This window comes from Orbicella faveolata, unplaced genomic scaffold (assembly GCF_042242905.1).
Source record: "Orbicella faveolata isolate gen_17 unplaced genomic scaffold, um_ofav_v1 contig_13, whole genome shotgun sequence".
Lineage (NCBI taxonomy): Eukaryota > Metazoa > Cnidaria > Anthozoa > Scleractinia > Merulinidae > Orbicella > Orbicella faveolata.
The window spans coordinates 5303620-5331521 of NW_028301540.1; the positions used below are offsets into that span (position 1 = coordinate 5303620).

General features: G+C 38.8%; 3 protein-coding genes and 1 long non-coding RNA gene across 4 annotated transcripts; 2 read left to right on the forward strand and 2 right to left on the reverse strand.

Annotated features, from left to right (window-relative positions):
- Positions 1-544: 544 nt before the first annotated feature.
- On the forward strand, positions 545-20938 carry LOC110039909 (tRNA N(3)-cytidine methyltransferase METTL2-like). Its single transcript, XM_089284220.1, has 11 exons — positions 545-652; positions 843-934; positions 1404-1464; positions 2217-2604; positions 3422-3471; positions 4431-4491; positions 4709-4848; positions 5398-5428; positions 6483-6558; positions 7541-7606; positions 19631-20938. The coding sequence occupies exons 1-11, from the start codon at positions 567-569 to the stop codon at positions 19768-19770; spliced, it is 1191 nt and encodes a 396-aa protein (XP_089140346.1). The 5' UTR covers positions 545-566; the 3' UTR covers positions 19771-20938.
- Positions 7628-12128, forward strand: LOC149114722 (uncharacterized). The gene is made up of 2 exons (XR_016205883.1): positions 7628-9703; positions 10689-12128. It is a non-coding gene; the product is annotated as an uncharacterized LOC149114722 (long non-coding RNA).
- On the reverse strand, positions 12100-13803 carry LOC110040615 (protein escargot-like). The gene is made up of 2 exons (XM_020745877.2): positions 13586-13803; positions 12100-13313 (listed from the first exon to the last, which is right to left on the reverse strand). Exons 1-2 carry the CDS (start codon positions 13668-13670, stop codon positions 12643-12645), a joined length of 756 nt encoding a protein of 251 aa, XP_020601536.1. The 5' UTR covers positions 13671-13803; the 3' UTR covers positions 12100-12642.
- On the reverse strand, positions 20755-27890 carry LOC110040637 (MKI67 FHA domain-interacting nucleolar phosphoprotein-like). The gene is made up of 6 exons (XM_089284221.1): positions 27730-27890; positions 25582-25710; positions 23751-23859; positions 23128-23234; positions 21761-21871; positions 20755-21256 (listed from the first exon to the last, which is right to left on the reverse strand). The coding sequence occupies exons 1-6, from the start codon at positions 27838-27840 to the stop codon at positions 21191-21193; spliced, it is 633 nt and encodes a 210-aa protein (XP_089140347.1). The 5' UTR covers positions 27841-27890; the 3' UTR covers positions 20755-21190.
- Between the last annotated feature and the right edge of the window lie 12 nt (positions 27891-27902).

Here is a 27902-nt window from a genome sequence, read left to right on the forward strand (position 1 = left end):
TGCCACCTTTTTCTTTTTTCGTAGAAAAAAGCTTCGCAGTCAATAATACAAGTCATTATATTCGTCTTTGGCGTTTCCAGAATTTCCAGGATTGTCCGTATTTTGTTACAAATTATTAACCTCAATGGTGCGTGTTTATCATAAATTAGCATGGATAAACGAAGTTTACATGCTAAATTTAGGTCAAATTTAGGTTTGAGAAAGGTAAACCAAAAAACCCCAACACTGCAAACATTTTCATTTCACCGAACACCGCAGCATGAAAAACACAAACATCGCACACCGTAGGGTTTGAGATCACCGCAACACCGCAAGTTAAGATTTTATTCACCGCATCACCGCATTAAAAAAACATCAACACCGCAACACCGCAACACCGCAACACCGCAAACCCCCATGTCCCCCTCCAAAGTGAGTCCTATAGTTCTTGAAATTTAATTTATTACATTAAAACGTCACAGCGAAGAGGAAAATCTCCGAAAACACGTTTGGCACGTCGGAGATCTGGGTACAAGTCTTTTTCTTTCTGAGCCCGCGCGCTGATTGGTGTGCAAAATTCTTCCAATATGGCGGACGGCGAGGATTGTTCGAGACCCCAGTTTGGAAATCGTTTCCTTTCCGATCCGACCAAAGTCTTTGAACATAATGCTTGGTAAGTTATCAATATGAATTTTAGCGTATACTTTAACTAAAACTATGATATTGTTGAGCTTTCAATAAACCGTTTATTGTCCAAGTTTGTCATCATATGATGGAGTGGACCGCCGGACTGGATTGAAGCTCATTCAAAGTTTGATCTTGATAAGAGTGATACATGTATCTGTTGTCACTGTCTTATACAGGGACAATGTGGAATGGGACAGTGAACAAGAGCAAGCTGCACAGCAAAAGGTCAATGAAAATTCAAACATCAAAGTTGGAGAAGATCAACAAGGTACAGAATCATCCCTTTGGTTTTGCATGGTAGCTGCCTGGAGTGTTTGTGTGGGGGGAGGGGGGGGGGGGGAGGGGAGTACCATATAAAAAGGGCAGGGTACTCATTGAAAATTTTGAAAAGATCCCCTAAGCGGTACCAAGATCCTGTTATGTCACAGGCATGGCTTGAAAGTTTTTTTTCACCCCTAAGAAGTATCAATAGTACAACAACACATTTCCATAACTTTAATAGTGATACATTCTACTCATATATAAGGTTGATTGTCAAATATCTCCAGTAATAAATTTTGGGCTCAATATCCTAAAAGCTCCCGCTTTGGACCTTTTGAGGCTGAACACCCTTAAAAGGTACGACAAGCACTCCTGTTCTTTTTATATGGTAACTAGTTCCTCCGGGTCTGGATCAGGTTGAGTGTGGTTCAGTTCCAGTTCTAATTTGTATTACTTTTTGTAACATTTGCTTGCAGCATTGTATGAGGAGAAGGCTGATAGTTTTTGGGATGAATTTTACATGCAACATCAAAACAGGTATTCCTGGAGAATAATTAAATCATTTGTCAATAAATAATCATATCGCTGGTTTTCAGTGTCATGCAATTCAAAATAGATCAAAATCAAAATCAAAACCGGTCAGTAGATAAAGTCCAGAATCTGGGAAATGAAAGAAGGTAAATATACAAAGACTCTGGCCAAAATTCTGGTCACAGCAATTTTTCTTATGCGAGATATGCGGAGAAATTTTTTACCCAAATTTACAGAGATTTGTATGGAGACGCCATGTTGGTGCCCATCCGTATGGGCACCAACATGGTGGCCGGAAACCAACAGAAACATCTGTCACTGAGTTTTGCTACAAAAGCGTGAATTTATCCCTCGAGGAACTCTAAAGCATTGAAATAATACTTTTTCTAAGACATGAACTGTTCAGATAGCCAAGTTTCCCGAAGTAAGTTACTTTTTTAACCATCATGACAGCTCCCTAGACCGTCATGTAAATGCTGCGTCATGCAAAAACTTAGAAATTCAAGCGTAGTGTATTACAAAACCAAGCACCCATTCAGAGCGAAAATTTGTGCGAATATTAGTTTTCAGCTGCTCTTATACATCATTTAAGTAAAATCTCAATAAGATCAATAGTTTTGTAGTTCGAATTTTGGTGACGTCATGTGAAAACCAGCTATAGCAAAGATTGTGACACAAGTTTTTTTGTACAGCCATCATGTGGTGCAGGTGGTTTTCAGATCATGCTATTAAACAGTCTTTCTTCTTTTTCTTTGTAGGTTTTTCAAAGATCGTCACTGGCTGTTTACAGAATTCCCTGAATTATCAGGACCAGAATCTTTTGATCCTCAATGTAGTCAGGATACAAATTCTGAGGAGGCAAAAAGGGAGAAGTTTCCAGAGAACGAGACAAATTTATCAAGAAAATGTTTGGCGAACTCAAATGCTGTTAGTAACCCTGATGTTTCCCCAGTAGATTTTGCTGCAACGAAGAACATTGTAAGATCTAGTTGTACTTTTGAAGAACCAGACTGCAGTCTTTTTGGCTCAGTTAAGGAAAACCTTAACTCATCCAGTCCTGAATCAACAGAGGAAAATAATTTAACATCTGGCAGACACTGTGTTGAAGCATTTCCTGGACACCACAAAAAGAAACGAGTTTTTGAGGTAAAAGATTCTTTAATTTATAACTTGATGATGAAAACCTGAGTAGACTCACTTCTCTCTTTTGGGAGTTTTAGCACAGGTTGAGAAATGGACATAAGCAGGAAGTTAAATTTTCTCTTCTTTGGCACAGTTCAACAGATTTTGCAATTTTTGACAGGCTATTAAAATTGGTGACAGTAGTTGAATCAGGAAAAAAAAAAAGAAAACATAACTTCAAGAGGAGATTTTGTGACTTACTTGTAGGGAGGAGCACATTTCTCTATTTTCCATTGTAATACAGCTTTTCTTTGAAATTTCTGTATTTGGGTTTCTTATGTAAACATTTACAAGCATAAATAATTATATAAACACTGATGAAAAGGTGTAGTCTGTGTCTTGGGTGATTGGTTACTTGAATTATAAGGGTTATCATTCAAAGTTGTTTGTTTATCAGAGAGAGTAAATATATCAGTGTCATTTTCATGATTAAACCATGATATGGTTTTCAAGTAAAAGGAATCAGAATCAGAATTGTCAGAATCACTAAGAGGGCATCCAAATAAAGAGCTCCTTTATGGTCACTGTTATTCTGTGCAGTAACCTGAATGAAAATTGTCTTAATTTAGTATCCTTTGTAGATTGATATGTAAATGACAATTTTTTTCCAATCAGTGCAAGTATCAGGGAATTTGTTTTTCCAGTTTTTAATAGCAGTCAGCTCAGTGATACAGTTTCCATTAAGAATTTTATTGGAGTTTTTGCACCGCATTTCAGTTAAATCTGGGTAAGTTAGTTTTAAGTTAGTTTTTCAATGTTGAATCTATTTCATCTTTTCTAGGTTGGTTGTGGAGTAGGAAACACAGTTTTTCCAATCTTGGAAGCAAATGAGTAAGTTTGTGACAACATCTTGTTCAAGCATTCATTCACATTGAATGATTAGCTGGTTTGAATAATGGAATGAAATGAGCTAGAATCATGTCTCTTGTCTACAACTTAACTAAGTATAATTTTGCACAAGTTTATATTAGTCATGTAGGTAAAGAATGCATTGTCACATTGACCAAATGTTTTTCTCAGAAATAATCAGTATCACTGAAATGAAAGTTTAGAAAGGTATCGTTTGTTATCAGTTTAGTCTTCCTTGTTCCAAATTAAACATGAGGTGTTCTAAAGATGGGAAGTGTGGTTGTGGCTTAATGGTTAATGCACAGGATTCTGGATCCAGAGGTCTGGGTTTGAACCCTAGCTGGGGTCATTGTCCTTGGGCAAGACACTTTACTCTCATGATGCCTCTGTCCACCCAGGTGTATAAATTTAATGCTGAGGGTAACCCTGGGATGGACCTCTATCCCATCAAGGAGGGGAACAGGATTACTCCTAGTTGCTTCATGCTACGGAACCGGAAATAAGGATCAGCCTGATGGGCCACTGGGCTTGAATGCAGACTTTTTACCCCATTCTAAAAATGCAGTTGCAGGACTGTCTAATGCATGACATGGCTTAAAGGTAAAGTCTGCTTATGAGCCAAAGGGCACATCAGGCAGAAGCTTTTCCTGGTTTCCGTAGCATTAAGCGACTAGGAATATTCTACTCCCCCCTGAATGGAATGCTGGCCCATCACAGGGTTACCCCCAGCATTAAATTAGCCGGTACCCATTTTATACACCTGGGCGGAGAGAGGCACTGTGACTGTCTTGCCGGAGAACACAACACAATATCCCTGGGCAGGGCTTGAACCTGGACAGTGATGGTTATTTGATTTAGAGGCCAGATGCTATTAATATAAGAGCTTTAGTTTGTTGAGTGTGTGTTGTATTTGAAATAATGTGTGCCCCTTTATCTTGCAGCGATCCAGATTTGTTTGTTTATTGTTGTGATTTCTCTTCAAATGCGGTCAACTTGGTAAAGGTGAGCTACGCCTTCACCTTGTTGTAGAATTAATGAATATTATTAACTGGCGTAAGGGAAGGGGGAGTTGTCAGAGGGAAAATCCCCTGCAAGGAGGAGGGTAGGCACAAAATCCAAAACTGCTGCTTTTAAACTTTAAATGGTAGGATAGTGGATATATTAGAACTTGAGGTTAATATTTAATTCTCATATATATTTTTTTGTTTTTCTTTTCCAGGAACACTCAGATTATAGCACAGATAGATGTCATGCCTTTGTGTGTGATATCACACATAAAGGATTTGTCTTCCCATTTCCTGATGAAAGTCTGGACATTATCATCCTTATTTTTGTTCTGTCAGCAATTCACCCAGACAAGTAAGTCAAAATGGTGTTCACAGATTATAAAGGAATAGGTTTGTACGTCAAAAGAAGATTTGTACGTAACTTGGTTGTCAACATTGCCATCATTGCCATCTTCATCTTCTTCTTTGTCATCATCATCATCATCATTATCTTTGTCGCCAACATCATTGTTATCGTCCACTAGTACAGTAGTTGCATAAGGTGCAGTTGGCATGGCACTAGTCATTGTTTTCCTTTGGTTCAATAGTTCTATGTTTCTGTGGCAATCATTCTGGTTATATAACTAGTTAACTTAGTTGTCTACACTAACTTCTCAAACAAATGCAAAGTACTAAGTAACTGCCCGGCACTGACTGGAAGTTTTTCAGAGAGGTCAGTCTTTTGTCAAAGCTGTGAGCTCTCTGTTACATACCAATTGCGAATGCAAAATAAAATGAGAATCTTGAACCTTCTCAATCATTTTGTTATAACCTCTCATGTTTTTATATTTCCTAGTTAACTGTAATGTGATTTAACTTTCAGCATTTATGATTGCAACATAATTATTTCTTTTTTCTGCAGAATGCAAGACGTAATTTGCAGGTTATCTAAGGTGAGTGTTCTTGGTGATAACATCCTTGTGATGTACTCATATTGTCTGTAATATAGACAAACAGTGAAACGTTTTCTCAAATATGAGAAATATACTTTGACTTTAAACAAAGAAACCATGAATCGATAACTGCATAGAGTAATTATAATTATAATATTATTATAGTAGCAGGAAAAATACTGTTGTACCTCTCACTAAGGGAAGCCACATAACTGTTGCTATTGAAACAAGAAAAGGTAGCAAACATCCATGAACAATAATACTACCGGTATACATTACTAGCAAAGATTTTCGGACGTTTTATTCCGTACGTTTAATATTCGGACACTTACCTCACTTTGGACGAATTTCGGACTAAAGTTTCGGACAATGTGATGAAACATAGCTTAAGTAAATTTACATCTGCAAAACATGAATTACACTAAAACAACATCTTTGAAAATGATAGTTTTACTGTACCCTGAAGGTTTTAGAGATATACCGACGAGAAAATAGCGCAAACTCTATCAAACCCTTACTTATCTCAAGGAGTGTCCCAAGTAGAGCTCGCCTCATAAAGGAAACGTAGAGCTTTGGAGCTACTTAACAATTTTTTTTACTGTACTGTAAATATTTCGGATGCTTAAAATTTTGGAGGCATAAAAATTTTGGACGATTTCAATTTTGGACCTTTTTTTGTCCGAAATTGAAATCATCGGAAATGTTTTGCAAGTAATGTACGTTAGATCAGAGATTGAAAAAGTTGGCTAAAGATACATACGAATAATAAAACTAAGGCGACTCAACATAGAATTTAACTTTATTTAATACAATATTTCGGACACTACCAGCCTTCTTCAGGTATAAGAGGGAAATTACGACCTGTTTTTCATACGCACGTGTTTTGAAGTATTTTGTAATTTTCCTGTATACCTAAACAAGGGTGGTAGTGACCAGGCGAAATATTGTATTAAATCAAGTTAATTCTACTTTTTGTCGGCTTTGCTTATCTTTTCGTGGCTGTTGAACAATCATTATTTAGAATTGTTTGTTTTCTTATATTGTCTTTTTTCAGCTTCTTAAGCCAGGTGGATTGATTCTCTTTAGAGACTATGGTCGATTTGACATGGCACAGCTTAGGTTTAAGAACGGTAAGCCTCGCTTTTATAATTGTTTAGCCTTAGAATAAGGAAGCGTCCACATTACGCCGAAGAATTTTGAAAACCCAGCTTTATTTCTTCGGTTTGGCTTACTGTCTACACTAGTCCGTCAAGAAATCCGAGCTTTCGAAAACGCTCTTCAAACCAGGGGAATTTGAAAACGCCGAGCTTTTCGAAATCGATGACGTCACGATAGTCATGTGATTCCCTTGACCGAGTTTTCCTCAAATACAGATACACAATGACCGGTGATTGTTGCATTTTTAAATACATTTGTTGCGTTTTCAGAGTGAAACCTCCGTTCTCAAATTCCTCCAGCTTTGTGTGGATAGGGCCCAAAGGTGCCTGGCTACAAACGAGGGGTTGTATTACAGGGAGACATGTTACGACATGTTGTTCATATGTTGTAAGCAACAAAACCGCGTGTTGTTCACATGAAGTAACCGGAGCTTTAGCAACGACACGCCCTCTTGTGTACTAAATGAGTTGTAAAAGAAGTGGAATTTGCCTTCCCCCCCCCCCCCGCCCCCCGTTATGTCGCATGAATTTTAGGGTTGTCACTGTGACATGTCCATACAGCATGACCCCTCATCTGTCAGCTCCTTGAGACCTTTAAGTCTTCTTGACTTCTTTGTAAAGAGCAAATTAAGATTTTCAGTTTCTGGCTCGGAGTGTGTATTGTACTTCACCCTGTCGCGCAGGTTATATACAATTCTAAATGGCATTCCAGATTTCCAGGTCGTTTTAGCTTTCCGATTTTTTTCGACTGAATCCGCAAAAACGCGAACCTTCAAAAATGCAGTATCTATCCTTGCAGCGTTACAATATTGCATAATACTTTACCAAAAAATTACACCATTGTTGTTAGATTTCATACGGTACACGTTTGCTTTATCAAGCCTCTTGAGGTCCTGCTAAAAATCATTGTCATTGCCCTTTTAACTTTGAGTAACTTTTCTCCTTTCCTTCCCAGGGAAATGCTTGTCAGACAATTTCTATGTGCGCGGTGACGGAACAAGAGTGTACTTCTTCACACAAGGTACAATAGATATAGAAAGATTTTTCACAGCAAATCGTAGTGCCTAGTGACCTTCTTCTTCGACTTAGCCCGAGTAACCTCGTTTTAAATACCATGGGAACGAGGTTTCTTGGTTCGTGAGTCAAATTACGCATGCGCAGAGAGGGTATCGGAGTTCTCGTGCTACTTGTTGACTGTCAAGTTTACATTTTTCCTCATTACCAGACGACTTTGCGTTGAGAAGGCATCACGCTAGACTCGAATTGACTACAAACATTTTTAAAAGATCTTGTGAAACTTAGTAATTATTGAAATGTTTTGCTCTTTGGGTGTAATATTCGAGGAGAAATTTGCTTTTAAAAAACTTCAAAATTTCTGGGTGGCGAAGGCGCTAATGAGCTCATACATTCTTTGTAACATTGAGTTTATAAAAAAAGCCCCGTCGTACAAAACTGAAGTATTCAATGCATTGGGCTCAAATTCCTTTGGGACAGTTAATCATGCTATCCCCGTTCAATATTGAGAACCAATGTTTTGGTAGCTCCATCAGAAACTGTATCGCTTATGCTAATGAGACAAATGTTGTAAACAAAGATTTTCCTATTCGTGGGGTAGCTGTGGATTTAAGCTGTGCGCTGTGCATGTGCGTGTCGGTAGATGGGATCAGATTTTTAGACTTCAGGATTGAGACGATATGGCCGTAGTTTCAATCTCTGAGTCTTGAAGAAAATGAAGCGATAGCTGTACACGTTTCAGAGGTCATGTTGAAATGTTTCGCCCAGGAGAACTGAATTTGTTTACGCTTTTTAATGGTGGGCGTAAAAATAATATTTTGGGTGTGAGTGGGATTTGGAGGTGGTAGATAGTTCCCGCGGCCCATGAGTTCAAAGCATGATTAAGATTAACCTAATCCACGATTAGTGTCGTCTTTCAGATCACTCTCGTAAGTTGTTACTACAGATCTTTGTTCCTTGCCCTTCTTTATTTTATTTTGACCTATCTCAAGTCGAAGCCAAAATGGGCCCGTAAGCAGTCTTTAAATGTTAAACCTCTGATAGCTTTTAAATCTCAGATGAAAGTTGATCTTCATTCGAGCACCACAATGATGTCAAATATAGAATTCCTTTTTCACGAAAAATCTTATCGGCGTGTTATGGCGAAGCGAAGTTTTTCCCGTTTCAAAACAAATACCATTGGAATCTCGATCGGGTTTACTGTGTGATCTGTCAGAAATTTAAACTGAAGTGATGATGGGAGTGTATTAGATTGCGTCTATTTCATTTGCCCGCTCTGATCATGGCAGGTAGCTAGAATTCAGTTAGTTTATAAAAAGACATGTTATTGCCCAAAAGAATTGAGGAGGGATGCAAAAGTTGCTGGTGAATCCGTTGCCAGTGGCGCTAGTCTGAAAACCGTCCATGAAAATTCCTTTTAGCTATGTGTCATGTTTAATGACCTTTGCCTTGTTCAAAATTTCCTGATTTCCTGAAAAGTCAAGGTTTGTGTGAGCTGTGCAACCAGTGCTGAGGAAATTCTATGCCAAAATAACATAGAGGTTTATTGGAGAGAAACATAACCCTGGTATGGAGTAAACATGTTTTTCAGAACTTGTCCACTTCACGTTGAATTGTTTTCATCTGGTTTCCGTACGTGCTGGCGAATAGTAAAACAACCTGTTATACAACCGGTCAGGTTAGACGAAACGGAAACGGGAAATTGTGTTTAAAAACAAAGATTTTGGATCAAGATCATTTGACATGGATTTGACATTTGCTTTTCCGCCATACTCAAACATACTCGTACGTGACGGTGTGAAAATACTGTAATTAAGATAAGTGGGAAAACATCCCTGGGCGCGGCCGCAGAACTTTCCTTTGACCTCCAACAATGAAAATTCGATTAGTGCCTTTTACGGGCTGTTTGTATGGCAAAGCAATCGTTGAAAACATAAAAAAATAAATATGTTATGGTAGAAAACACTCTCCACATCGTTGCAAAATATTTTTGTGGTTTACCCATCAAGTGGCCGAGCAGCAAGTTGGGAGGGCTGGGACTCCTGGAAGGCGATACAAGGCAGGTTCTTTGATTGGCTAATAACTCGGCAAAGCCAACAAAAAGGTGAGAGAAAGTTCACTGATTGACAAAAGCGGGCACGATACGATATTATACTTTGTTTTAAGCCAAAAGATGTTATGCTCTTAAATATTTTTTCAAGCCTCACAAATGCATTAGTACCCTTTGATTCTCGACTGTAAGAACCGGTCCTTAAATAAAACCAACTGACAAGGAGGAAAACTCTAATGAAATCCGTCTTAGCTGATCACTTTAATATAGTGTTTCTTAGCTTCAACAAATATTGTGGCTTAAGAAATGGAAAAAATCCTTCTGTTTATCGGACTAGGATGACAAAACTTCCGCATAAATAGGGTTAACGATAAAGTATGTTTGTGGGAACAGGAATTGTGAACAACTGTTCGATGTTGAGATTAAATTGTTTTCAAGTTTACAAAGTTAGTTTAGCCGTGATAATAAATGAAACCCTTGAATGCCTTTCACAACATTTATCGTTCCAGCTTTTAAAGGGCTTGCATGGTTTCACAATATTTGAAGTATGTAAACATTGCCTGCCCTCGCCCACAAGAATCCAAAACTGCTTAGTTGTTAGATAACTTTGTGAAGTGTGAGTTTCAAGTCTATCTAGCGGTGAATAATTGATGTGGAGATTAAAAACCTGAAATGTTTGCAATTCGCGCTTCAGTGATCGTGAAGTTTGCAATTGATTAAACCTTTTGTGATCGCCATAGCTTGACTGTCTGTGATGAATTTTCTGCTCGCATGTAATTGCCACTGGCTGGCCTTTACAAACCGAAAAAAAAAATAACCCGTAGATGGAATGAATTTTCCCTGCTAATTGAGGCTAGTTTTCAATAAACGCTTCGTTACCTTTTTAATTGGACCAAAGGAATTCGGTTTTCCGAAGGACGTTGGTAAAAAGATAACTCGAGTTACGCCTTATGGTTTTGAAAGTTCAGCGTCATGATCTTGATTTTTCATCTTAACCGGATCAGATCAGCTTGAATTTTTGTGTTCTGTTTATTTGCAGGCAGATTTGCAAATGACATCATTGCTGAACCTGTTGTACTTCCTTACGCACGTACGAAGTATTTTGAAGTTTCCCATAATTTACAATTCCTGTTTACAGTTCAGAACGACTCCGTCATCAGTTTAAAAGCAAATTTTAATCTACACTAACAAACAGAGCATTGAGACAAACAATGGTGGTGTTCTGTGTGCTAGTTCTCTCATTGGCCAGAGTTTTAAGAGCATTTATTTCAGCAGGTGTTTTGGAATAACTTTAAAAGACTCCCGGGTATGTCAGGTTAATTTCACGTGAACTTCTGTCGTCAGCACGGAAGCTTTTTTCCGCCCGTACGTGATGTTATTCCACTGATTCATCGCTTTAAGACGTTCTTCAATAACCCAGATATTGTATAAGGTTAAATGTTGAATACATTTCGCTCCTAATTGGCAGGTTTCTCGCGATAAAATGAAAGCCCCTTTATTGTGTTTTTGCTGACGTACCAGCCGTTTGTTCAGTAATGTTATTGGTGTTTGTCTGTGTAATCCCAGAACAGCATTTCGATCTCAGCCGTGGCAAGTAAGGGTCTTTCTAGCAATGGCTATTAGTAACTGAGCTATAAAAAGAAACGGAGCTCTCAAGTTTAAAACGCTGTTTCTTAACAGCAGGGAAACCAATTACAAGAGATTGATTGATTGTGACGGCGCCTGCTAGTTAAGACAAATAAATTTACCCATGGCTAGAGGGGTTATTAGCTGAGAGGCCCTTTGGAGCGACAGGTTGACGGGCGCTTCTGATTGGCTCGCTTCAAGACTTAAAATGCCATCTTGTCAAAAGAACCTGTTATGTGCGAACGAAGCTATGGCCTTTATGAAAGACCCTTTCAGGATGTGCTTTTGTGACCACTATCAAAGCAACTTGCGTCTTATCGCGTCGCATCTTTAGCTTCACTAACAAATTTTTTCGCGCCAGTGGTCAGATTTTCGCTGGCTTTGTCCGTTTCATTTCGCTAATCTCTAGTCTTTAAATCACCAGCGTTTTCCTTTCTCGTTCGCGCATTTCCGACGTGTAAAAAATCACTAATGATATTCTTTGCTTTGATTAGATTAGTTAAACAGGTTGTCTAGGCTGTTATTTATATTGTCTCTCCCGGGGGGGCAAGCTACGAGACTTCAAAGTGCGCATTTTCGCGAAAAGACAACTTTTTGATTTTTGGTTGCCAGCGACTCGTTTTCTTCGCTAAAGCGTTAACGGTGGCTGTCGATGGACGAGAAAGGGACTCTTCAGTTTTTAATCAGGCTGCATTCCAGGTCTTTCTGACAGAGTTTCCGTAATTCCGAGATAACTTTCACCTAACAGGTGTTTAGCATAGTCAAATATCTACTCAGATTACTGCGGTTCCTTTGTTCGCAATGGCGGCACAAGATTACAGACCTCACATTGAATAAAATCTTTATTTAGAAACGTTCTCTTTGTACATTCTACTTGCTTGTCAATATAAATTATAGAATAATAAAGCTACGCTGTAATAGCTTTTATCGATGTGAACCGGTTTTTAGTTTCGAGTTTCTTGTTACAATTCTTCGTCCAGAACTTTCTACGTAATTTTATACGTTACCCTTTTAAATTCCTAGGGAAACCGAATTATTGGTGCAGTTGTTATGGTAAAGGACTCCTCTGCATCCTCATTCAGTGTCCAGTTCTTCCTACATGCTTACTATCTTCCCTTTGGATTCAGTTTAGCTCAGCTACCGGGTCCTGAGCGATTCTGAGCGACCATTGTCGTTTTGAGTTTCGTATTTACTCGTGTTTCAACAAAAACAGCTATCGGGAAAAAACAACTCCCAGAGTTAATCACAGCTACAGTGAACTATTTTTTTATTAGGCGCGCTAAGCTTTTTCAACTTACGACGCGTAAAGGTTACGCTTCGTTTACGAATCGAAAGTTCTAGAACGGAGTTAAGTCAGTTTTTGTGACTTAAGGACCGTTTCCAGGGCATCCGCTGTCTTCGTGCTTCAGTAGGAGCGACATTCTTGAAAAAGATTTCGAGCAGAGTCTACAGCAATACTTCTTAACGTCAGAGTGCGTCTGTAGATGCGCTCGGAGGTTTGATCTGTCGGCGAAGGCTCGCTGGCAGTTCGGACACTTGTAGGGTTTCTCTCCGGTGTGCGTTCGGATATGTCCTTGAAGCAACCAAGGCCTGCTGAAGGCCTTACCGCAGATTTTACACTTGCACGGCAAGGTGTGTGTACGAATGTGCATTTTGAGCGCTCCTAGCGACACATAAAGTTTGTCACAGTATTTGCAGTGAAACGGGCGTTTATGGTGAGGCTGACAGTGGTATTGCTGGTGTCGAAGAAGCGATGTGAGAGTAGAGTAATTCTTACTGCACTCTTGACACTGGTAGCTATTTCGCGCTGTTTGCCCTGGGGCGATCTCATTGCCGTTTTCATCAAGGTTTCTTATGCCAGGCTGTTTTTCCTGAGATTCCGCGGCAACGCTCTTCGGAGCTTCTCTTAGTACATTAAAGCTCGACACTTCGGCTGGATACGTAAAAAGTCTCTTTTCCCAGCCGATTTCGGCGGGCATCTGTAACATTCCCACCTTCTTGATATGCGGGGTAGCATGTTGAAAATCTTGATTATAACCTGTTGCGTGTGCAGAAAAACACATGGTATAAATCAGATATTTGGTTTACAAATTCGACCTGCTGTTAGCAACGCTTGCCAGCGCTCAAAAATTCAGCAAATGAGCACGCCTTAGAAGCGACCAGCGAAATCAGTTCGGGAAAGCGAACAGAAACCGCCAAACCCGCCAGCGAACGTTCCCTGCAATTGAAGAATTCTTTCACGCTCCTCGCTACCTGTCTGATATCTATAACAAGTGCATCTGAGCAAACACAATAGGTTATTGCACTCACCGCTTCCCGGGCTGGCTATGATCACATTCGAAGGCAGTTTCTTGAGCTTTTCCGTCCTCTTCTTGACTAAGAATGCTTTCGGCATTTTTCGCAGGCTTAGTCAGCCAAATTTGTCGGACAGTATTTCTCTGCCGGGCTGTTGTTTAGTAGATCGGAACGTGTTCCGATTAACGTGCAGTTGGGAGTTGTGAAGGGCGACTCTGCTCTTCTTAGCGTCTGTCGCATTTATTGGTTGTTTGATCGTGACGTCACAAGTCAGGTGTAACACATTATTAGTGTGAATCCGCGCCGGGGGGCTGGCTTCGGGTCAAAATTAAGAAGCTGTACCGTATTTGGAAAACCCGGGTAAAAACCCCATTAAGTGCACACCCTGTGCTTCAGCCAGTCAACAAAAGGCTTAATTGACTTGAAGTATACGAGCGTCTCGCCCTTCCTTCAGTTTGAAGGGGTTCAAACCAAAGGAAATTCCAAGGTCGTTAAAAAAAGGCTCAAGGCTTCACAGCAAATCAGTTCTTGTTTGAACTAAAGAGCAAAAAAACAACAGGTGATGCGAGTTTATTACCATTGTTCGCCATTGTTATGATTCGAAAGTCAATACAAGAGGATAATTAACTAACTCGAACAATAACACCTCAATACACGTCGCGCTGCAAATCAAAATCAAACACTATCGATAAATCGCTTCAGGCCAAAAATTTGCATTTCGGCCCGTGTAATAACAATTAACGATGCTACCCGGCCCAGCGCCTGTTTAACCTTCACGGGGAGTTAATAATCTGTTATCAAAACTCTTCTGGTTTCCTTTCTTAGCTGATCAGATGTTGAAGCGGTGTAGGTTTTCCTTAGCAAGAGACTAAATTCTGCTCCCTGTAAACCATCAGCATTGCAGGTGACTCGATAGTAATATCGTGTCGCTTAAAAAAAAACCTACAAGGCCAAGATTACAGAACTTGTTTTGAATATTACATTTCGGGGAAGACGTCGAAAGTTTATCAAAACAACGAGCCAAGGTGACACTTGGTTTTGATGGACGAAATGAAATTCTGCAAAGCCCTCTCTTAGCAACCAACAACCTGTCTTTTCGGAATTTTTTAATTACCAAGGAGAAAGCATCTCCTTGAAAGAACCTATCCACCTTATATCTCATTTCAAATGACAATCTCATAACGGTTGGGTTTTAATCTTAACTATAGGAAGTCGTGCATTCTTTTAATCCGGGCTTGTTGTGTCGGGATTACGTGGAAAATCAACAGAAGGAAGGCAAATTTTTCCTTGTTGATATTCCCAGAGCAATGAGCGGAATTTTATTTACAATCTCCTTATATTGTGGATGCTGTTAAGATAAGAACCTGTCGGCTGTATAATGGGAAAAATGTTGCTCGCCCTTCAGCGGTAACTCGATCCTAAATTCCTGCTAAATTATCTGGATCTGCTGGCCACATTCTTCTTTTTTTAGATTTTATGCCCGTGTCTTAGAGTGTTTTATTTTTTAAGCAGGGAATAGTATTTCTTGGCGCAAGTCCCATATGTTGAGAAAGCGAAATGCGTGAGGGACTGAAGTTGTTTTTGTCACGTTATATGTTCTCTTTTTTAAGCTCTTTCTCAGTGATTAGGGACGAATTTCTTTATTTTGTGGTTCCTTTGCGGAGTTTCAATCAATTTAAACTGCAAATTAATTTGATGAGGTGTTTGCTTTAGAAGGCAAACTTGATCAGTTTGGAAGCCAAGTTCGACTTATTTGTATCTAAACATCAAAATGGTTCTTTCTACTAATCGGAGGCTTGCTTTTTCCCGTGCTGTTCGTGTACATGAAAAGCATCGCCTGAAGCAGAAAAAGTTTTTTCTTTAAATGTATATTTCCGAAGTTGCAGGATTACAAAATACTGAAGAAGTATGGGTAGCTTGTATTTTAATCACCCGAAAAAAAAAAAATGCTCGCCGGGGTGACTCATCAATTCATAGGGCACAGCGGAAACAAGTGACCGAGGTGACCCAGGTAGGCTACCATCACGGCTGTTAAGACACGATAAAAGCTCTCATTTCATTCAATAACAAGTTAATTCTTCAAGTGACAATCGGTTGAAATGAGTGGTAAATTAGCGATCCTTCTTTAGGGAAGTTTTGAAGGCGTCCGGAATTCATAGCGCCGGAGACGTTGCTAAGACATTGCAATTAGCTTTGGAACTGAAGGAAGTTATAACTACAGTCTGTTGAGTGCCTGTTCATTTTAATGTAGTGATTGCGTTTTTACGCCGAATAAATCGATTGAAAAGCTTCCATAATCAGCCCTGACGACACAGCAATAGTCGATCCTTTCTTCGTCGGACGTGCTTGCAGATTTTGTTCAAGACAAAAGTGTTTTCTTTACAAGATGTAATGACTTCCTATTTCCCTTTCAAGTTGTAGACAAACAATTAATTTGGGAACATGACGCCATGCATTCAACCGAGGGTGTTCCTGCTTGTTTTTAGACGCAAGTGCAAGCCTTTGTTCACAGTTAGCAAGGTTATTTTCCTTTGTAATACAATCGAAACACAATCAAAGTCTATTTACGACCTGCTCTATGGACTATGAAATCAAAAACACCCATTTTCACGTGATTTGTAATGAAAGTAAATTTATTGTAATTGCGAAATTCCTTCCTCGGAAAACATTTCTCGCGTTTTTTCTCAGTCGTTTGGTTTAAAGTGATTCTAATAAAGGTTATTAAAACGTTCGGCTTCAGTTTTAAACGCCGCTTTTGTAAACCAGGTGTGTAAATCAGCGTGAACGCGGCCGCAAAAATGCCACCGCGTTTTGTGCGAGTGCGTCTGTTGTGTTTCTCCATTTTGTTCAAAAAGAAAAAGGTTCGCAGGTAGCGAGTCGCTTGGCTTTTTGAAAAAAATAATATTGTATAGGTCAGTAGTAAACATAACTAAACCTGCTGTACGATTTTAGCGTTGTCTCACTGAAACAACCGCCATTTGTTCAGTTTACGACAACACCGCCTTGATTCGTTTAATATACGAAAGAAAACCTGTTGCACTGACCTTAAAGTGACGTGGGAGTTTAATGAATGAATGAATGGTAAAAAAAAAATAATTGCACGAAATGATTTGTGCAGGACTTTGGCCCAAAAATTGAAGCTCCGTGATTGAAATTTCCCCACGAGGAAAATAAATAAAATAGACTAGTAAAAAACATTGATTCGGCACAGCGTTCATGCTGCGCGATTATCCCCGGCTTCAAACAAGGAAAGCTTACAGTATTGTAACTACAATGCTTTGACCTGCTTCAAAATGGGTCACAGTTTTTACTTTGTTGTGGTTTTTTACGTGCCCACTGTACGTGGTGACTTTGGCATACAAATCTTCGCGCATCATTTTGGTTTGCCGTGTTGGTTTCTATATTTCCACTTCCTGTGCTGAAGAGAATCTCTTTGTTTTCCTGTAAAATTTAATTTCGAGCCGTCCGACCATTCAATCATTGATTGCTTTGGTTCTCGTGCCAACGCTCTCGGCAGAATAGCGTAGCTTTCTTCTCCTATTACACAACCTATGGGATGTTTGGCCAAAATTGATAAATTCTAGGTTTTAAGTAAACAAGCTGCATTTAATATGGTTTTGTGTGTCAAATACAGAGTTCTTGAAAAAGACTAGCAAGTCTTGAAGCTAAATGAAACCTTAAACTAACGTCAAAATTATATTGAAAAATTGTTGAAAAAACGCAACGAAAAATCCAGGAAACCTTAGAGTGTGGGTGGCCAAAATGGAGACAAAATAGAGAAGGCCACTGTCGGGTGGATAGAAAGAAACTCAGCGTAATTTTCTGCACAGGAGTGTCTCCAGAGCATAAAAATAGTCACTGAGTTTTTCTGACGCTTGACTTTAGTTTTGGAGCTCGTTAATTAAAAGAATAGTGTAATTAAGACCGAAAATTGATTTTGTCGACGAAGAGAGATGCCACTTAACACGAATTCCCGTCTGGTGACCTTGCAGATCTACAGGCCCGGCGTGGAATAACTTGGGTCTTCACCGTCACACTAAGATTGATTGATATCAATTTTCCTTACATAATCAATACATTGATTAAAGGCGCCAAAAAGAAAAGCTTCATTAAGAAAGGTTGACGGGCACAGAGTGCCAATTCTTGAGCTTCCCGCCATGTTTGAGAGGCGTGAAATTCTGAGTGCGAGAATTCTATTTCAAACGATTCCCGCAAAGCCTTTATTTTTGAAATGCCCTGATTCTCTAAGATAAGTGGCAAGATATTTTACTCATCAACTCTGAGGGATTTAGACGGCTTCTAATCCCAGATTTCTCCAAAGATCTGAAGAAAGGTTATCCTCGCGAACGGTCACGAACGGACGAAAAGGGATTGGGACGAGATCTTTCTCTTCTCACGAACGCGTGTTGTGCCCGGCCCAGGCTAAATTCAAATCTAGCCAAATATCCTTTCGTGTTGTCTCGAAAGAGTCGAAAAGACACCATAGGAGTGCTTGCCACGCTGTAGAGGAATCAGTTGTTGCTTTACTATGAAGTCTGCGTAATTCGCCTCTCCAGTTTTTCGTATGCTTGTTTGGATTGCCGAGTATAGAGGAATCTTTGTTCATAATATTTGCCTCGTTGGCATAAGCGATACAGTTTCTGATGCAGCTGCAAACACATTAGTTCTGAATATTGAAAGGGCATAGCATGGTTCACTGTCTTGAGGAATTTGAACCCGATGTATTAAATACTTCTTGCGCGAAGCTCATTAGCGCTTTTACAACCCAGAAATTTTCCCGTTTTTGAAAACCAATTTCGCCTTGAATTTTAAGTCCAAAGAGCCAAATATTTCACCATATTACTAAGTTTCACGAGCTCTTTAAATATTTTTAGTCATTTTGTATCTAGCCTGATGCCTTCTCTACGCAAAGTCGTATTTTAATGAGGAAAAGTGTAAATAATATCAGCAAAGATCCCTCCATAAAGACCAAAAATAACGAAATTATTAACCCGAGTCCCATACAGCCTCCTGTCTCGCGCCATCTTTGCAACCTTGTAAATATAAAACAGGGAGATTTGTTATTTCAAGTGTGAACGAGAGAGTTAAACGAATTTTAGCCAACTTGTTTTTTATGTTTTCTTTTCTCGTTTTGGTGTTTAGTTGGAGTTAAGTGCTTACAATCATTTCCGTTTCAGTCGACTGAGAAAACTGAAACCAATAATTACTCAGTCGTTAGAATATTCTGCGGTTGTGACAAAGCAAGTTTTAATGGCGAAAAAGCAAACTTTTTTAAGAATGACGTTCATCTATGTAATGTGGGCGATCCGATAAGATCAATTCTTGGCCATTCATAAAATTATTTTTGTAGGTAAATTATTGTGCTCCTGTTTAAGAATTTGCCTATTGATGGGGAATTCTTAATCGATTTTAACACAAATAAGGACCTAGTTATAAAGAAACTCAATATGCAAGCCCACGCCTGTCAATCATTGCATGTCAATCAATACAAAGTTAGCGGGTACGAGGGAAAAGTTGTGACATAAACAACTCCCTGGTATTTCGAATTCTTTCAAATGACTCTTACTGTCAGTGTTTCTCTGATGTACAGTATTTAAAACAGCTGAAACTCGTCGCTTTGTTACTTTAATTATTCAACACATATATCTGCCAACTTTTCATTGGTTTTCCTAATCTCTCAGCCGATGAAGAAGCAAACAACTGCACGTGCAATTTGCAGAATTTAATTTCGCCGCTTGGCTTTATGATTGACCAGCTCAATGGGTAAATCAGCATAAAGATATTGCAATGAACCAAAATCTCTTTTTGTAGTAGCAGCGATCTCATGACGATTTTTCTTGGCAACACCAATAAAAGAAAACTGCTTAGTGCACTGCGCCCACCAGAGACCGCTGATATTCCCAAAGCCCCATCCCACCTCGCCTTGGTTGCGTCGTTCCCAGAGCATTTTCTCCCTTCCTCCCACTGACCAGTACCATCGAAGACTCAGGGTATCCTTACGATTTGTTAAAGCGCGTTACGTCCAGATTTTAATTAATAAACCATGATTGGTATTTTCAGAGGACCTTTCCCAGATGTTCCAAGAGGCTGGACTTGTGGAAGAACAGAACTACGTCGACCGCAGACTGCAAGTGAATCGCGGGCGTCAGCTTAAAATGTACCGTATCTGGATTCAGTGCAAGTACAGAAAACCAAGATGACGACAATTCCAATTGTAAACCGACAAAGGAATAAAATAGGCCCTTTGCAGGATCCGGTCACATGGTACGGAATTAATTATGCTGGAACGCAAGTTACACAGTGGGACTTCCAAAACAAAGGAAAGTCGGGCTGGACTGGTACGAGTTCCTTTGTTTTGGAAGTCCCACTGTGTAACTTGCGTCCCAGCGTAATTAATTCCGTACCTTGTGACCGGATCCTGCAAAGGGCCTATTATCGACAATTTGATTAAAATAAATTCGTGTGTTAATTTATTGGACTTGAAGTCACTGAAGGATGGTACATGCGCGAGTTGTTACGCAAGTGCGTTACAAGCAGCGGGAAAATGTGATTTTTTTTTCAAAGCGCGCAAAAGGGCCTAAAGCCATTTAATGAAGATCCTGAGGGATTCAGCAATTCGCATAGCCTGCAAGCCTGTTGAAGTTGCAAAGACATGTACGTTTGCCTTTCATCATTCAGATACGAAAGATGGCCACGTATGATTTTAAAACGAAACCCAACAAAAATGATTTCATGAACAACAATGATTTCATGACTTCAAAATATTTAACATTGGGTCTTACTGCCAAGTGAGCTGAAGAAACTTATACCAAAAAGGATTTTTAAATACAAACTGAAACAGATTTTACTTGACCATTTTTAACCTTAGTTAGCAGTAGATTTTAAATCCTAGTTCTAGTTTTAAACCTTAGTTTTAGTATCACGTTTTTAGCTTTTATTACTTTTGTATTTTAGATGCTTAATATATATTCTAGACTTCTATTTTTTAGGGGACCCTCCTGAAAACCACCTCTAGGTGATTGGAGGCCTCCTCTTCAAATATTAGTTTATCATCATCATCATCATCATCATCATTATTATTACATTAACAAACAGATTCCATGTTGCCATGCATCTGTTCAGTAATAGATCACAGATGACGTCATACTTTGGTAAGAACAAAAAAAGTGGCACAGAAGGCAATAGCCTTTTAAGCTTTGGTTGTTGTTTATTTGTTATTTTGACTTCTAAAAGTCAGATAACTAGGATTGAAGGGGATTTACGAAATGAACAAACTTTAAAAAGTCAGGCATGCGCCAGAATATCGTGTGAAACATGAAATCTCTTGGTCATAAAAAGTCTCTTCAAATAAAAGCTTTCTACCATTTACGATGAGTTCTTTTTTGGCTGTCATGGATTGCTCTGATATTTGTAGCATACAAAGGACATACATCCAGTCCCAGCGTTTCTCCATTAAGAACAGATCCGTAAGATCAATCCAGCAGGCATATTGTCAGTCCTTGTTGGCAAGTGCTCAACACTCAGAAATGTTGCCTTATGCTGGTGAAAAATCAGTTTGATTACAGGTTTTGGCTCTTCTTTGCTCTTTGGTAGTTTGAAGAAAAAAGGCCCTGTGTACCACTAATCTTCAGTTTCATTGTTGCTGAATCTTGTGTGTTTAGGGCGTTTTATCTTTATCTCTGAAACCTGTAAAAAGAAACACAGACAAGATAAGGGAGAAAATATCACAAACAAAAAAGCCTTGAAACAGATTTGCAAACATTTCAGTGGCATTTGTTATGTTATCATTTTAGTAATATGAGCTCCAGTGCAATAAGTACTGTGTCCCAGGGTTCCAATATTGCCCAGGCTGCCATTCTCATCTTTAGAGCCACCTTTTCACTGGTGTTGTCCCAAGGACCCAATGGCTAAGAGGGACAGCTGGCTTAAGGGATCAGATTGCCAGGCTCTAAGAGGAAAACATTGTGCTGAGGGCTTTAAATCAAAACAGGTCTTTGAAGCTCCAAGCGGCCCAACCCCCCCTCTGTTCCTTGGGATCCTGTTGTACCTCATAACTGAATGAGGAGAACTGGAATGAGGCTAAAAGGTCATGAGAGGAGAGGGGAGGGGAGGGGGAGATACCAATGACTAGTAAGTTGCAAGGTAACTGAGTCTTGGATGAATGAAAAACAAACATGGATAACAACTTACATAACCGGGAAAGTCATACTCGATCCCCAGATCTTTCATCTTTTTTCTCTTCTTTTGTTCTTTCTTGAGAATGTTGCTCACTTGCTTTTGATGTTCCTCGTGTGTCTTTGGCTGGAATGAAGAAAAGAAAGATGTTAAACTCAATAATTATTATCACAGTGAGGAGTATGAAGCTGGAGAAATGGGAAACCTGTGATCAACTGAACTGGTGGGATCTGGGACTACCAAGAACAAATCAAGCCAGTTACAAGACAGATGAATGAATTGAACTAAGTCTAAGAGCAAAATTCACCATCAATACTAAATTAAGGTGTATCCTATATTGTTTGGAAACAAACGTCTACCAGGGCAGGAATAAAATTTGAATTCCACTTGCCCAGTGAGCTAATAAATGTCAGTTTCCACTTGCCCAACTTAAATATTACTTGCTGACAATCAGACATGGCGGCCAGTATGGAAATCAGAGAACAAACATAAACAAAGTATGCTTGGATTCCTAACTAATCCAACTCAATGTTTAACTAATGTTGTAGTCTTGATTAGTTTTGAAAAGGTATCTGACTAGAAATTATCATTTATCATTTATCAAGCTCACATTTCATTCAGTCTCACTGGGCCACTGAACTTCCATATTCACTTGCCCAAAAGTAAAATTTACTTGCCCCCGGCAATCGGACCTGGATTTTTTCCTGCCCTGCCTACTGTTCAGAAGCAATACTTGGGATGCATCTGAACTTAAGGAGAGCTAGACAAAACTGGCCCAGTGCCCAAAACCACCTGGCTGTGCTGCCTCTAACATATAAATGCTACCAACTAGTATTGTACAAAATGTATAGAGATCAGGGATGAGAAGAACTTGTGTTCTGACATCATGACTTGAAGATTTAATAAGTCTGTCAAAATTGCTGTGTTTGATTAACATCCTGATATAACTACTTGGTGCAATGAGACCAGGCCAAACCACTGAGTAATAATGTGGTACATACATGACCAAACATAAACAACAAGAAGTTGCTTAATATTTTTCTCACACGGGAGAATTCACAAATTAAAACAACCTCACAAAAGATTCAAGGTAATGGGCAGCATCAGAGACAAATGAGAGACTAAAGACAAGGCAGAACATTTATTTAAATAATGCATATTTGTGTTGCATCACGACTACTACTGAGGTGGTTTTCATGCACATGACAAATTTTGAAAAAAATAACTAATTATTCAATAAAAAAAAATAGAAAAAATACTAACAATGAAAGAGGTCTGTTCACTCCCTGTAGTAGCCTTCATCTGACTTTGTGCTCTGTAATCATGAGAGAGGAAACTTAAGACAGGATCACTGTCCTGTTTGTTTGGACTAAAGCACTCACCTTATTTTGCTTCTTAATTTCATTTTTTTGCCGTGGTATGAAACGAAATTTTCTGTTTGATCCTTTCCATAGCCTGGGATGGACTCTGTCATTTGGGATAACTTTGCCTGTAAAAAAAGAAAATGGTAGAAATACTGAAGGACCTTTTTAAGCAATACCAACAATTTTTCCAAATAAACAAAAATTAAGGAAATGTGCGAAGTTTCAAAAGAATCTGTTGCAAACCCATGAAAATACAGGACTCCAATCTTGCCAATTTTTACTAAGAAATGTCTAACAGGGGCCAGGTTTGGGGTCCCACATTTTTTACAAGTTTGGTATGGATTCTTATGAAAATTCTCACATTTACCAAATTTGGCATGATAAATCAATCAGTGAGGCTTACTGTACTTTTTGTTTGAATGAAAAAATTGAGAAGAGCATGACAATGGTAAAAAGGTCCATTGAATTCTGTTGGTTCAAAATTTATTGCAAGGTAGAATTTTTCTTTTTTTCCTGCCCTACACATGGCTGGTCAACCTACCTTGCATGAATGAACGTGTGTGTAAAATGATGTACACCTGGCTCATGAATATCCATTTAAAAGTGGTTACAAGGAGTTTTCTTTGGTTCTCCATACTCACATTTTAATAATCTTCCGAACATCATGTAATTGTGCATAGTTTCAGCCACAATTTTGGCAACTTCATCAGAGGCAAACTCCACAAAAGCATAACCTTTTGATCTTGCAGTCTGTTTAGAAAAAAAAAACAGAGAAATAAGTGTCTTCAAAATTTGTTAAGTCCCAAGCTTAAAATTTCAATTCTCCTTACTGACTGCAACAACTCTCTTTCAATGTCAGTTTTGGGAAGTTGGTGTTGCGTCAAATGAATGCAAGTTGACATTCCTAATTTCATAACCTTCTTTCTTTATGTATCATGAAGAAACAGCGCCAGGAAGAAAGGGGTTGTGGTTACACTGAACATTTTTATGTTGAGTAATCTAGGAAAGTATGGGTCCCCTCCCTTACGGGAAACATTAATGTCAAATTAAAGTCCTCAGCAAAATGCATGTAACACTGTCAAGAATGATATGAATAAATGAAAATTAGAAATTAGAAATTTAAAAATTATGCTGTACAACAACAAAAAATTGAAACTGAACAGGTTTCTTAATTTGCAACTAATTTGGGAGTGGCAAAAACTGCTCGCAAGTTTTTCACAGGCAAAAAAATTACATGTGAGCCAGATAGATGAAATAGACTGTTACAAGGCAACAAACGTAATGCAGTGAATGTTCTTTGCTCTTAATATAAATGAAAAAATATGTCATTTTTTGTAAAGACGAAAAGATTGTAACTGTGAAGTTTAGCTTTATAACTGGATGAACAAACTCCTATCATGGATAGCTAATTCCAGGGATTTGGCGGGGGGACTACATGCAGGTGAAGGGTTGGGATGCTCCTCATCTCTTAGAGTTGGCAATCATGAAATGCGTCCGTCTTTAGCAGTCAAGGGTAGTTGAGTTGCACATAAAGAAATAATAAAATATGCTGTCATACTTTTAAAATCTGTTTACAGAAAAACATACCCAAGTGGACACTCTAAGAACCTTTACCCAAGCTGCGTGCCTCAATATCAAATCATATGTTACAAGTAAGCTTATTGAACACAATAAAAACATAAAAGAATCAGGATATTTTAACACAAACGTTATGCCTAGATATTTACTATTCAAGTTGCTTCATTGATTATCCTCCTTATCGAGTTGCATGTTGTTTGTCTCATCTTTGAAGTTCTGTTAACGATGATTCTTGATTTTTTCAACATCTGAGGTGTTCATCTCAGCATCATGGTTTGTTTTTAAGTCAGTAGTCATAGCTTTTTGGCAGTGTTTTCGTAGTTTGAATTCGTACATGGCTCATTTTTTATATCCTGAGAATGAGCGTGAACTTTGCTTATTTGGCAGGCTTTCAAGCAATATAATTTGTGGACCGACCCGTATCAAAAACGATTGACGTATTTGTATATGAGATGAACATATAATGCGTGATTCTTTCCAAAACTTTTCTTCACAAAACACAGCATTCTGTACATTAACATTGTTCACAAAGACCAAGCACACAATAAAGCTGTCGTATTCTCATCCCCAATTTCCACTCTCCACACTAGGAACACCTGGTACCATGACCCCCTCACCCCGCTCTTGGCGACCAAGACAAAACAGCTTCCATTTTATGACTTGGCTTTCCCAAGGAAGCCTGAATAACAAATTACAATAATGTGTTTACCATCATTAAATAACATATAAAGTTTAAACCATGTCCAGACTGCTCTCCTTCCAGGTTTCATTCAAATTTTCCAACAAGCATCCCCAACCCTATCACATGGGAGTCTCCCCCCCTGCCCCCCCCCCCCCATCCCACACCTGATTCATTACCTTTTTTACTTCTTTTCTAAGATCTGAGTCACCTACCTTTTTACTTCTTGAAAGTCTAACTTTATTTACTGTGCCAAACTGTGAGAAAAAGTCTTGAATTTGATCTTCATAGAATCCGTGTGGAATGTGACCAAGATAGATCACACCAGGGGTCAGGTCATCAGCCTGAAATAAAAAAATAATTCAAGTGGACCTAGTCATAACTGAGAAAAATTGTTTCCAAGAAGTTTACACTGATGCAGGTATCAATGGATGTTAATAGCCTAAGAGGGATTGCATGTAAGAGGGTAGCAAATGAGGGTTTGTCATCCCATTTCATTTATGAATTTTAACAAAATCCACGCACCACATATCCTTTTAGCTGCTTCTGATGATCATGGCTTTTTCATAAACTCATGAATCACAATTTTTTTGTAGTTGGTTTTCTGCCTCATACACTAATTTTTGTCCTCGTCACATGTCATACATAAACCCTTTGGTAGGTAAAAAAGGTTAAGTCTGCATGCAAGATAAGCAGTGTTCCAGCCAGAAAATTTTACTTGAAGGCCAAATTGGTTCCTGAAGATCTTTTTTAGGGGCCAGTTTTATAGGAAAGGAGCCAATAAATTGAAAGCTACAGAAGGAAAAAATGCATCAGGGTACCAAGAAAACTAAAGCAGCTTATTAGGATCTACAATAAAATTTAATAGTAAGTGCTTTTTGAAGTGTTTCTACTCTATAAAGTTTCTTTTACCAGTATGAAGGATCCTTGCATCATGAGAGAACAATCCTTAGGCGTACATGACGTAGTCAATGATCAAGGGTTTGCAATGCGTTATAGGGCATTTCTTAACACGGTCAGCCATTTGGAAGTTTTCCGATGTGAGAGAATCAATACCGCAAATAGCACAGCAAAGCAAAAGGACGGATTGGCTTCTTTTCTTATGTTGAATGTTTTAGAATGTTGAATGTTGAATGTCGAATGTTTTCAATATGATTTTCTAGAAGGACATCATGTGCAACAAAATAACCGCTGTTGATCATCAACACAGAGAAATGTAGTCGCCATTATGGGGACTAAACCAGAATTTTTGGTCGCAAAGGATGAAATGTTAGTTCCATTGGCGACCGATATGGTCATAATTTCGAGCCCTGGGATGGCTTTTAAAATACTAGGTCTGTGTTAAGCCTGCAGCCTTGTAAAAAGAAAGGGCCAAATTGGCCCTTTTTTTGTTTCTCTGAGGGCCATCTCTGATTCCAATGCGGGATTCGCCTCTGGATGGGATGCTAGCCCATCACAGGTTACCAGCATTAAATTTGCCCATACCCATTTATACACCTGGGTGGGGAGAGGTACTGTGAGAGAACAAGAACACAACACAATGTACCCGGTCAAGGTTTGAACTAAGAACACTCAATCCAAAGTCAAGCACACTAACCAGGAGGCCACCACACCTCCCATGCATAACCCCTTTGCTGTCTTCATATATGGTGAGATTTCCCCATGGTGGGAGAATCTTGCTGGTTAAAGACCCCTACATCATAATATTTCCCTTCTGATATCCTCTGAACTCTCTTTATGTCACTGTAATATTCCCATTGGTTTCTCTTGCCAGTACACAAACTTATGCATTAAATTATATTATACATCTACCTACCAACTTTTTCAGAATCACAGGCGTGATATTTTTTATCCTAGGTGGGCTTGGATTTTTGAAGAAGTTCCAATCTTATCTTAAGAGGTCTCGAGTTTTCCAAAGGTGTCTTAGAATTGGGGGAAGTGTACCATAATTTAAAAAGACTTTTCTTTTCCGCCATTAGTTCTAGTATAATACATATTTTTTTAGAAGTTAACACTATAATAATTCAAATCCTTTAGCTAAGTGTGAGATTTTGGTCACAGAGACTCATGCTAAGTATACTCTGGGTCTATAGGTTGAATTTTTATAAGCTGAACGGAAACCTTATCTTGTGACAGATGTATTGGTTTTACGAACGTGTGGAAATATTATTTCTTATTTATTTTTCAAAAGAAAAAAAGCACTTTCATTAACATCTCAATATCGGAATATTACGTTTCTTGGTGTCACTTTATTTCAGACGGCTTGGGTATAAGCTTAAGCTCAAGTTCAACAAATATTGAAGGAACATGGAACATGCACATACTGTACTATTTTTGTTATTGAAGAACAGCTCTGTGCTTACCTGAGCTCGTATTCTCTTGACTTTATCTTCAAATTCTTTCTGTTTGTTTGAATCAAGGGCTAAACTTGATAGTTCATTCGTTTCACCATCTTCTATATTGTCGTCCGCCATGTTGAAATTTGACCACGTGTGTTTGGAATGTCACGTGAAGCGAGCCCGCGATAGCAGAATTT